This window comes from Colias croceus, chromosome 21 (genome assembly GCF_905220415.1).
Source record: "Colias croceus chromosome 21, ilColCroc2.1".
NCBI lineage: Eukaryota > Metazoa > Arthropoda > Insecta > Lepidoptera > Pieridae > Colias > Colias croceus.
The window spans coordinates 3,095,850-3,109,139 of NC_059557.1; the positions used below are offsets into that span (position 1 = coordinate 3,095,850).

Genomic DNA, 13,290 nt, shown 5'->3' on the forward strand with positions numbered 1-13,290 from the left:
ATCTGTAAATGTTTTATATTGTAATGGCTGTGTTTTAAAATAAACGATAAATAAAAAGGCAGGTGTTTTCATTTCACAGGAATTACCTCATTTCTTCAAATTGTATTTACTTAAGTTTTTTTTATATTGATATAAAATGACTTCATTTTGTTTTCCTGAGATCACAGTAGAAGTTCTGAGTTAATTTGGAATAAAAACTAACCTTGTGACATACTGTCCTTTCGCCTCTAATGCGAGCGAGTCAGGATTATAGTTGAGTTAATCAGTACAGTAATACGATCGTGTCATCCATACATCGTAGTGCATTCCATTAGTAATTCTTGTATGTATGTAATGGATGGATTACAATGTGATCAGTCAGTTAATCCCGCGTCTCGCGACGATCTCACGATCCTGACTGTGCTGTTAATATTGGCTTAACGTTGAGCTTAGCTTCACAATTACCTCTTAATGTATATAATCCGTCATTTGATTAGTTAGTGTACAAATATATAGGATTACCTAGGTCCTAGTTGATAGATCAGTATAGAATAAAGAGATAAACTTACATGTCGTTTAAAATGTACAGAAGAGAGGATTGTACAACCTTTTAATTTTCTCCGTCTATTTTTTCACACACCATTCTATACTAGTGTAGATATAGTTTATAATATATTATATCAAACGCAAAAACTCCTGAAAGTTTTGAGTGACAAAGTAAGCGATTTATAGGGAAATGCTGTAAATATCTACCATACATATAAAATTATTAAATTGAAGGGTTAAATATAATGAAATATCATAGAATTTTATTACGAACGAATTTTAGTTTTGATACAATATTTATGTAGTACCTAATATTACTTTTTAAAACGTAGTTCAGTAAAAACTTGTAAGTTAAAGAAATCGTAAATTGACTAAAATGCAACATTTTTTCATATTTGTGTTCAAAGAAAAAAATAAAGTAATTAATAATTAATTAGCATTAATCCAATCGTTATAACATAAGCCTCAATTTTTTTAATGAAACGCAGCTTATCCGGCATCTCATTTACTTGAGCCCAGTTCGCTTTTACGCTAAAATTATTCAATTTAATGCACACTCCACAATTTTTCGCCCATTATCGTCCACTTCGGCTTAATCCCGAATAATTTATTATTGAACCTCATTTGTTATGGAGATTCTAAATTGCTCCCAATCTACGCGTGGAAACGTTAAAAATTTATTCGTAACCAAATTGAATATTGTAGGTACAGGTTTGATTAATTGTACAAATATTTATATATTGTCAATGTCTTTACCTATTAAATATGGCTTTATCTAAAAGATCTAATAAAACACCATAAAATAAAAAGTTAACAGCACAGTAGGTACATACAGTACTTACGTGATATATGAAAGTTTCAGATATATTGAGTTATAGTTTAACTCACTATTTAATTTTACAGTTTAAGATACTTACTGTTGTATTACCTGCATTGTATTACTTACTTATCTGCGTTATATTTTGTCTGCATTGCCATTGGATTTTACGAGTCAAACTTAAATAAATATTACGAGAACCACACATAAATATCATAATATTATTAGACCTAATTTAACAAACAAGAGCATACTGAATTTCACAACATACACAACTACAATTTACAATACAATTACATTTAATTCACTTATCGCTACAAAGCCGCATAGAAATTATATTGTTTATACCACGTCATAATTATCGCAATTAATTTTCCATATAAAGCAAATAATTGAAATTCAGGCTTAATTGATTACAGGAACAAATCACTGCCGAGTGCCGCGCCTGCATGCCTGCATCCACGACGATTGGCCTAATTTAATTCATTACATATTTAACTGTGTTTTAGATGATTATTTCGATTAAGTAACCGATGTAAATGAAAATAAGGAGAGCCCATTCCTTTTCTAGTACCTTTATTACTTGTATATAAAAACGTGAAGGCCCGTGGCCCCTAGGGGGGTATGAGGCAGATGCATTATTGATACATCTGATTTACTGACCGATTTTCTTTAGAGACAAGGAGGTGATCAGCGATCAGTGTCGTGCCAGATCAAGACTTTTTTTCTTCGTCTCCACCGGGAATCGAACCCAGGACCAAGGAGGCGGAATAATTTTTCGAAAAGTTTTTCCAAAAATAATATTTGTACATAGTGTGTCCTCTGTCTAATAAATTCAGGTAAAAATTCTTATACTAGTAGGATAAATATTGTATACATTCCTTTTTTACAAAGCAAACATCCTCAACAGCATAATGTACGTAGAGATATGATACTTAGGTACATATTTCACTAACCAGTAGAAACTGCATTTCGGACCGGTGGTAACTAATTATGTAAAACAGTGATTCACAAACGCTCCTAAAATTAGTGTACTTGAATGAAAAAATGTTGAAAAACCTTAACTTAATTTGTACAAAAACTATTCGCAATTTTACTATCGTTTACTTGTTAATTTTTGTTGCACAATTTATACATACTTCGATTAATGGATGCAATAAACATAATATCTGATTATTTATTCGCAAAATAAAACAATTGTTAGCCAAAACGAATATCATTTCAAATTAATCGAAATACGTAAAATTAATTTCAGTCTCGTCTCAAAATTAAATCGCAACTCCTTATATTTGAGAATCAAACACAAAAGCCAACCCTATCGAGTGATCATTAATACTTAAAGCACTTTTATAGCTTACAATTTTTCCAACGCAGTCAGCAGTCAGTAAAATAATATTCCACAACATTAAACCTCCGTTTGACGTTAACCCAACGCGTCATTACCGAGGTGTTACCATTTGTTACATTTCGTAGAGATTTCGAAAGCTTTTCGAAATTAAAAAAAAAGATAGAAAGAGTCAAAAGATATGTCTTTGAATTTCGAATTTCTTCTTCTTCTTTATTTATGGCCCCACCCAAAAGAGGGACTTCGCATTTCTAATTTCATTTTTTTTTATTCCGTAGTGAACAGTGTTTTTGTAGGAATTGGGAAGTGTCATAGATTAAAACACAAAAAGAAGAAGTAGCGATTAAGAAAGTTTCACACATACATTTCACAAATACTGAATTAGGCAATTTATTTTAATAGGTGACTTAATTAACATATAAAAATAAATGTGTAGCTCAAGTATTAAAGTCATTTTGCTATATGATTAATTGATTAGGTATTAACCTATATTTCATTATTATCTATATTATCTATTTACGTAATACGTTAACAAAGTAAAACATTTAAGTATGATATTTGTACTAAAATATACTTTTTCTTTAATGGCATACCTATATAAAATATTTGATTGTTTATCATCATTTATCAACGCTACTTTATTATGAATTCGTACTCGATACTTCAATCGTGAATTATTGATAATATGATAATTTTTGAGGAATATCAAATGTTCCCTGGTAGGGGACGGGCCCGAATAATGATGTTCTAACAGTCCCCAACGAGACTTTGTCATGTAAACGAGTCAGTTTACGAGCCTCCACTAAGTATTGTCGCGCTCAATTTTAAGGGTCAAACTCTCTGATTGTTTTAATAATTAAGAAGCCTATTAACATTACCCTGATTTTCATTTGCAAGTCGGAAACTTTAGGTAATTTGTAAATACGGAATTGATTTTTGTTTTTATATAGAACTAGCTGCGCCCTGCGGTTTCACCCTCGTGGCTTCGCTAGTGTTGGTCTTAGCCTGATGTTAATAATTAATATATATTTATAATAGCCTATATATAGCCTTCCTCGATAAAAAAAAATCAAATCTGACCAGTAGTTCCTGAGATTAGCTCGTTCAAAAAAACAAACAAACTTTTCAGCTTTATAATACTTATTAGTATAGATTAGTATAGATTATCAATTAGGTCGTGTGGTATAAGTATACATAATATAATGTTAGTTTATATTATATAAGAAAAACCTATGTAGAGCATATAGGTATTTATGTTTTCTGAGTGTAGTAAATATTCTGGAGACCTTACCCTGACCAAGGTATCATTGATCAGGGTCGTATTGGTCATGACTCATGATCAAAGGTTGAATTTATTTAATCGATTATTAATAATTGAATAATATTCACGCACCCACAAATTTGTACACGTATCGCGTGCACACACAAACCAAGGATATTGTTTTAGTCTATGGTAATTGCAATATAATATATTTGATGCAACCACTTATATTATTCACGATTCGACATATTTATGAATTGTTATAGATTTAAAATTTAGTCTTATTTCTTCACTGAACACCAAATAAACGATACAAAGGGAATACAAAAATCATAGCGATACTTTATTCAAATATCAAGAAACACTTAGATAAAGTTCATTTCCATAGCTTTTGTGATGGTAATCGATATCAGAGCCTCTCCAGGTAATGACTATTTAATATGCTTCATTACTTTACCATCTAGTGAGAACAAAATAAATACAGTATATCACTTTTAGACCTCGGACTTCGAATCGATAAGTCCGTGGTTCGAGACCAGGCGAGCGCGCAGGAAATAAATTGATTTTTCAATTTATCTGCGCATGTTGTAACATCACCACTGCTCGAACGGTGAAGGAAAACATCGTGAGGAAACCGACATGTCGAAGAATTAAAAAAAGTTCGACGACATGTGTCATCCGCCAACCCGCACTTGGCCAGCGTGGTGGATTATGGCCTGTACCCTCATAGGAGGCCCGTGTCCCAGCAGTGGGAACGTATATGGGCTGATGATGATGATGACTGGACTAAGTTTTAAATTTTAAGAATAGGATTTTATAATGATTTAATTTTTTTTATAGATTTTTAGAACGTTGAAAAACTGAGACCTTGTGCAATGCATCATTGCCACCTTTTATGTTTTTTAAATCTTTGTAATGTTCACTCAATGTTGTGCAAAAAAAAAATCAAAACAATAGAAGAATATAGGTGATAAACTGTTCTAAATAATTATTATAGGATTTCCGCTAAGCGATCTAGCACCCATAATAAGAAAAAAAGACACAAATAAGAAAAGTTTATTTCTATTGAATTTTATGTCTAATTATTTTTATCATGCCAATGTAATACTCCATAATCTTCTTTAATCATATCCGCTGCTTTTTCACCAATCATCATAGTAGGTGCATTAGTATTACCACTTGTTATTTCTGGCATAACAGACGCGTCTACCACTCTTAATCCACGTATGTTAAAAACTCTCAATCTTTCGTCTACAACTCTTCCCATACTACATGTTCCTACAGGATGTAATAAAGTGTTTAAAGCATTAACAACATAACATCTCCAATATTTATCCGTTCCCCATTTTAAACCTTCACAACCTTTAACATCTAATTTCACGATATCACCTCCAACTTTTTTGTAAAATGACGTTTTCGCTAGTCGTGCTAGATATTTTATACCTTCCACTGCAACATGTATGTCATGAACGTTTCTATAATATCCCATATCTATCAAAGCATCATCCAAGGGATCGTCGCTTTTTAAACTAACCTGCCCTTTCGATAAAGGATGCAAAAACACTAACGTAATGAGGTCCATTTCACGAATAGTATTTGCGTTACTCATTGAAAAACAAAGATTTCTATCATACATATGTATCGTTTGGCATGCGTATAAGATACCGACTGAAGCAGCTGCACCTACATGCGCGTGGAAGATTTGAAATTGTGGCGTCAAATTATATTTTCTATCGTGATGTTGGTACGTGTGATTAAGTTTAAAGTAACCATTTACAATAGGCAAAGGAATAGAATCTAGTTCAGCAGAAATAAGCACATTTTGTAAAGCTGATTTAATTCCTTTTCGTCCTGTTAACGGTAAAGGTAAACTTATATGGTCTTGCATGTATTTACCAACAGGAAGGTTCGATATAACGTGTATATCGTATTTGTTTAATATTTCACGGGGCCCGACGCCTGATAGCATTAATAACTTCGGCGAGTCGATAGATCCAGCTGAAACAATTACTTCTTTTTTAGCCTTAACGTTTATAGTTTCACCTGATTCTAAAAGTACTCGAACACCGTATGTATGGGCTGTGTGTGGATTTATAAGAACTTTTATAACTCTAGCGTATTTTGTTATGTACAAATTTGTTCTGCCTTTGGCTGGTTTTAAATAAGCTTCTGCTGTGCTATACCTTCTACCATTCGCGAATGTATAATGAGGTGGGCTTATTCCAAATCGTTCGTGACCATTATTCTCTAAAACTTCTTTAATTCCGATCTCTTTGTAAGAATGTAATATCCTTTCTTTGACTGATTCATAAATAGAATTACTTTTAGGTCTAGACACTATTACTGGACCATTTGTAGAATGTAGATTTGCGTTTATATCATTTTGTAGCACTGAATCGTCGGTCATTCCTTCTAATTTTTTGTAGTAATACAGAGCTGAATTCCAGTTCCATCCTGGAGCTACTTCACCCCATTTATTGAAGTCTTCTGGTACGCCTCGAGAGTATATTTGATAGTTTAGAGATGAGGAGCCTCCTAGCATTTTCCCCCGAGTTATTCCTACGTATCCTTCAGGATGTGTTTGACCCACACCTGGGTCGAGGTATCCTTTGTAGTCCCAGTCATATTCCGTGTGGGGTAGCAATGTGAACAGACTTGGTGCCTGTAAAATGGATAAGTGAATAAAAGACTGGTAAACATAATTATTATTTTTGGCTTTGTTTACCGCACAGAGTATAATCTTATAATAATTGTCACACAACAAAGTAGCTGACAGTTTTATAAGCTTTTGTCGTATTGCTAAACGATACGATAAAACTTATAAAACTGTATGGTATGCTTACCACGCTAGCAATAGGTGGGTCTCCACCAGCCTCGAGCAGCAGCACTCGCCAGTGATAGACCTCGCTGAGCCTCGCCGCCACTATCGCCCCCGCGGACCCCGACCCCACAACTATGAAGTCGAAAGAATCACCATCTGTAAGATAATTAAGGAGAAAGAAGCGTCAGTTTTATGTAATTGATTTAATTCAGGTATTCTCTGTTATGGGGTGTCGTAGAAGAAAGAAAAATTCAGAAATCTTTCAATATTTTTTTTGTATTCCTTCCATCGTATTCATTTTGATAAACTGGCACTGCTGTAAATTCAACAAAAATGAGTAGGTATCTAAAATCGCAATTTTACTCGTATTCGAAGTGAGATTTATCTCAAACACTCAATAGTTTTTGTGCTTGACATTTAATAATAAGAATTTATGATTATAAATGCAATGACAAAATTACTTTTCAAATAAATCCCAAAATAATTAATTATTTAATAAAAAAACTACCTTTTAAATCATAGGATTTAGGCCATCCAGCTGGCGAAAAAGCCTGGGACAAAGCCAGAAATCGTAAAATCCATCGCAACCAAGGGTTCCATGATCCACTGCTCTGTGCAAAATCTAGCAGTTTATTTGCTACGACGTTGAAATGCATTGTTTATTTTTAATCATTGAAATGTTGGTTTTAATTTCACGATTTCCTTAATCTCAAAAAATATTACAACACTTTTCTATGTTTCTGTTACATATTACTAACACTTTATGAAGAATTTATCCTTTTTTTATACAAATCGTATCGAATGTTGACTACATTCGATACGATTTTTTATATTATTTTCAACACGTATTACAGAAACAAAGAGTGGTACTACATTGCAAATTTCGGGCTATTGCATTATCGGAATTTAATTGTCTAATTACATAGTAATTATGAATGCGATTGAATTCAAACTACAATGAACATACTAATTCATATTGTAGGTACTAGGTCAATAGCATTCTTTGTAACATACTAGTTCATGAGTAATTCGTCTCTAGTAATTTACAGGTGTGTGAATTTTTATTTATTTTATATTTATCAGCTCCAGCTTTAGTAGCTCTCAGTTTAAGAACCGATACAAACAACTTCACTACATAGGATAAAAAAATCGCATTCCACTATCTTTCTATCTGTATATCTTCATGTTGATCTTAAAAACAGCGCAACAGATTTTGATGTGATGTTTATAATAGATAGAGCGGTTCTCTAGAAGATTTAAAATTATACAATTTAAAGTTTTAGACAAAGCCGTAGAAGACACGAGTGATAAGTAAGTATGAAACCTTCATATTATAAAAGGTCATCTAGATGAGAAAACATCTTTATATTATTAACAAAAGCTACTATTCCGCTCATTTTTATACTGCAAGCAAAGAACAAAAATATAACTGCATGCTTATGCATGGATAAACTGTTGTTTTTATTCTAAAACCACGTTCATCCCTAAATCAATCGCTAAGTGTATTGTTTGGGCGCATCATTTGTCTAGCCTTGCGCGGATTTACGAGTAAAGTCAAATCGACTCACCTGCTTTCTTTAAATTTATTACTGTGCGATTTTCTAATACATTTACCTTTTATTTAGAAGTTGGAATAGCGAGTGCATTGATAAATAGTGTGAAAGATCTTATATTGTAACAATTATATTCATACAAATTCATATAATTTTAAAGCTAATTTTATATATTAGTAGAAAATAGAGACAATGGAATGTTGAATTTATATTTTTTTGGTTTTTAATGGCATTCAAATGCTTTATAAAATGGAATGTTTACAAATCTTAATGTTTACAGATTACAAGAAATAAATATTTTGTGTTAAAAATAAGACAGATGTTATTCAACAGATTTCATGTTGTTAAGCAGAGACTTAATAATGAATGATTAAGTCTCTGCTTTACTTGCTCTTGATTACCTACCTACTTATACAAACAAACACTATTCCCTAATTCATACAAAATCACAGATCTTAGCCCATCAATCCCGGGAACAGGTAATAACTCCAGGATCCATCGCGGTATGAGAGCGGACGCACGTTATTTATGCAAGCGCCCTTACGAGATCACTGCGCACTGAATCTGATTGAATTGTAGGTGTGGGTGATGAGCGGAGCGATTAGCGGAAATGGTTTAAAGTAAAAAAAAAACTATGTTTGTATTACCAGCTGTTTATCACATTAAGAGAGTAGCCTCGCGTAGAATTTTCCGTGCGATGCAACTCGGTCTATGTAATTGTACATTGTACACGTCTACACTACTACGGTTAGCCAAAGAAAAGCAATAGCTATTTCCCGAGGGGAGTGCTAGATAACCCTGATAAATCAAGGTCAAGGTATGAAATAACTCTACAGACTGTAATGAGCTGAAAGGATAACATTAGCTAGAGTTATTAGGTATTGTATGTATTTCAAGTAATCAATAATAGGCATTTAAACCATACGCTTATATTTAAGGAGATATAGGGTATTTTTGCGAATATGTTGCTAAACTTTAATTTTACTGGGGCTTATTCAAGTAGATATATCCAATAGGACAAGAAGCAATGACTCGTTATCCAGAAAAGCAATATAAAAATCCTAAGTTATTCAGAGTACAATTAATAATAAAACAATGTGTTAAAATCGCCGGTAACCAAGATTCCGCTTTGCTCGTTACAAGCTGCGGTACACCGGGCTATTCTGCGGTAGTGTATTATTCACCTGAATCGTGAACACACTTTTTCCGTGCCACATTACATCTACACACGAGATAAACTTGCAATTACTTTAACATCTACTTGCGAATGTTGGAGAATTTTCTACGGAATATTGCGATAAATAAAGCGTATGTTATGTATTTCCTCTTTTTTGGTACAATATTGTTATAAGAATTACATACAGTATATAGAGTAAATGTGTGTGTTTTATTCATCATGAAAATCTGATACCTATATTTATATCATGTTTATATCAGACTAGATGTGCAGCGGGGTTTTACTAGCAGACCAAGCTTCCCAGCTTGGTCTGCTGAATCATATATTTCTATATCACTTTGATTTAAAATCTATATACCTAAAGTAAAGATTCATCCAAATCCGTCCAGTACTTTTTGAGCCCATTCGTTACAAACATACATACAAATTTATCTCTACATTATTTTATATCAGATTTAGTCATGCTGAAAATATTAAATTAATGTGAAAGATTCTTATGTATTTGTTGGATACTTGCAACTTTTTATATGTTAAGATATATTATACCAAATCCTCAAATAACAGAACTAAACAAATTGTGTATTTTTTTAGCGTTTGAAACTGGGCTTAGTGAGAGCGAGTGCCGTCTAGCAGATAAACCTTAGAAATCCTAATAGAAGTTGCATCTCTAGGTACATAATATAAGACTAGTTGTGTTACCAACTTCGTTTAAATAGGTGTTAATAAAATGCGGTTTTCTCAAAAGTCTGTGCTAGTATAACAAAACATTATTCATTGATGTTCTGCCTACCGATTGGCCATTACCTTCCTTCCTGGCTCTAAACTAAAACCACGTAGTAATATTATATTTTCTGTGCTAAAACTAACAGTGAAATCTTGCTTTTAATACCATTATTTTTTGAGATTAGCGCGTCCAATGTTCCAATAAATGATTTTGTCTTTCAAACAAGTACCTAGTTATCTCTTCTCTCTTACAAAATTAAGTACCTAATTTACCACATATTTATATAATATAGTAGTTATTATATTAATTATAATAAAATACTATATTATATATTATATAAAACTAAGTAAGTATAACTGGAGTTGTCTGGTTAAAACTGGGTAACCGGATCGTGTGAAAAGGGACTTATCATACAAGTTCATTTGCATATTATCGAATTTGATTTAATGTGGAGCTTACTGAAGGAATTCTTAATAATGTTGTATAATTAATTGATCTCGTACTCTTGTATAAAAAGTGATAAATTGATCTCGAGAAGTAGATTATATTAATTATTATAGTATTTTTAATATGGTATGTTACCAATCCCTATGTCCTGATCACTTTTTAAAAATATACCTTTATAAAGGGAAAAGAGAATGCTCCTAGCATTCTCTTTTCCCTTTTTTTAAATTTTGTAAAACAAATCAAAGAGTATCGTATAACAGCTGCATGAATTGATGTACATTAAATAATTTTAAAACATTTAAAACATTAAATAATCATCCGAGAAAGTTTGCTACAATATTTTTGAAAGGCTCATAAAAAATAGCCGGTTTATCCTTTATAGTGAATACAGTGATTGTGTTTCTGAATTTATTCATTTGTCACAAGATAATACACTATAAAATACTGAAAAACATATTATAAAAATATGTAACAAATCCCTAAAATCCTAAACACATAAACTATTTTAATGAATTTAGTTCGAAATGAGTTTTAAAGTCCAATTCGCTTTTATAAGGCTTTAAGGCAAGGGAGAGTTGGCAAAACCTGGCACTGTACGATGGAAGGGAAAATTGTAGAGTGAAAATTTAGTCGGGATTTTGTGGGAATCACTCGGAGGCCCAGATAAATCCACTTATGTATCGCTTTGTAGACGGCGCGTGATGCACGGCTTAAAACTTATAGTTTAGATTCTCTTTGATGGGTTTTATTCTTAGTGTTTCAAGTTTATGTGAGACGGGAGTAAGTTAAAATTTTGTATAAGGCTTTAATAAAATATATTTAATTTAGTAGGTCATAGAGTTCCTTCTTCTTTTTGCTAAATGGCAATTCTCAGTTATACCAAACAGTGGAAACTTTAAATGCATCATTAAGAATGAATTTATTACGAGTATTTTGAACGGAAATTAATAAGAAAAGTAATTATAATAGTTAGTAATAACTTCTATTGTTTGTGAATCAATCAGACAAATAAATTGAGTGTTCTAAATTCTAATGGACTAACAGAGAATTTGTTTGTTTAAATTTCCATGTGCGATTAGTGGAGGTTTACATAAACATACAATATAATCTACCGATTGAGTTATATTATACAAGGGATATTTAGATTCAATATCTATTTTTATACTACATATATATGTATTTCATAATATCCTTACCGGTGTTTCATTCATGTACCTACTGAAAAATGCCTCCTCCATATTTTGTAGTCAACGTTTATAGAAAAAAATGTTGTGTGGTTTTATGAAACCACGGTAAAAGTGAAACTTTTTTTCACACTATAGACATTTAACTAAAAATTATCGTATTTGTACGATAATTGTCGTACGTATCGTGCGTCACGCGACATGCGCTACACAGACCAAAAAGTTTGAGACGATGTAATAAAGGTTTCACTTTAAAATTATATTATATCTGCATTTTTTTGCGGGACCTTTACCAATCAGTAAGAGTAACCTTTACCAATCAGTAAGACCTACTTTCTGTTACCAATTTAATATAACATAGGTAGGTCTTATTATATTAGTGTGTAGATAACATAGTATAGCTGAAGTAGTTACATTAAGTACAAGTTATCTGTAAAAACTAAACGCAGATAAGTTTTGATATACCACTAACCGATATCTATGGGGGTTATCTAACCTAAAATAAATGTAAAAACAGTTTTATTCGAGAAAACAGATGTTGATGTTTATATATAATATGCTATGCTATGCTAATTTTATTTAGATAGGGTAATTAACCAATTCATAAATTAGTTATAACTTATCTATACATATAATAAATCTGTAGAAGGGTCAATTCTGTACATTGAAAATATTGAAAAAATAAATAGCAGAGGGTGTTACGGGATCGATACCAAATCCAAATATGTGATTAAAAAAATTTTTGTCTGTCTGTCTGTCTGTCTGTCTGTCTGTCTGTCTGTCTGTCTGTCTGTATGTGAAGGCATCACGTAAAAACTAACGGTTCGATTTCGATGAAACTTGGTATAATTATACCTTATTATACTGGGCGTAAAATAGGATACTTTTTATCCCGGAAAAATACGTAGAAAAAAAAAATAATTTTAATTTTTCAGTTTTATCCATAGACGTTGTTCTGTAGAACCGCGAACACACGTTGCGTATTATTATAGGCCTAGCCGTATTTGGGTCCAATAGATATTTGTAAGATGTCATTGTCAGAGTTACTCAAAATGGAGAAATAAACCATCCACGCGAAGACCGACATCCGCGCGGACGGAGTCGCGGGCGGAAGCTAGTAAGGAATAAGACGTGGCTCATATCAGTCAATATATTAATATCATCTGTACCACGTCTGCCTCAAACGGTATTCCAACAAAACTATTAATATTATGAATAAAATATGGAATAATAAGCATATCTTATTTCGCGTAGAGGAAATTTATAGCGTCCCCGGACACTTTATTATGAAGGGTGACTTCGCATGTGTTATGATATAAATTATTGAAAAGTCTTGCAATAAAATCGGCTGTTATTCGGCGACATGTTGTGAGAATGTACGAACTTGTGAATAAACTGCGTGTTACTGAACGTTTGTGTGTGGTACCTACTAGGGA

The 13,290-nt window shown here is 32.3% G+C and overlaps 1 protein-coding gene across 1 annotated transcript; it reads right to left on the bottom strand.

Moving 5' to 3' along the window:
* Positions 1–4,994: 4,994 nt before the first annotated feature.
* Positions 4,995–7,564, bottom strand: LOC123701404 (glucose dehydrogenase [FAD, quinone]-like). The gene is made up of 3 exons (XM_045648863.1): positions 7,278–7,564; positions 6,792–6,925; positions 4,995–6,610 (listed from the first exon to the last, which is right to left on the bottom strand). Exons 1-3 carry the CDS (start codon positions 7,423–7,425, stop codon positions 5,027–5,029), a joined length of 1,866 nt encoding a protein of 621 aa, XP_045504819.1. The 5' UTR covers positions 7,426–7,564; the 3' UTR covers positions 4,995–5,026.
* Between the last annotated feature and the right edge of the window lie 5,726 nt (positions 7,565–13,290).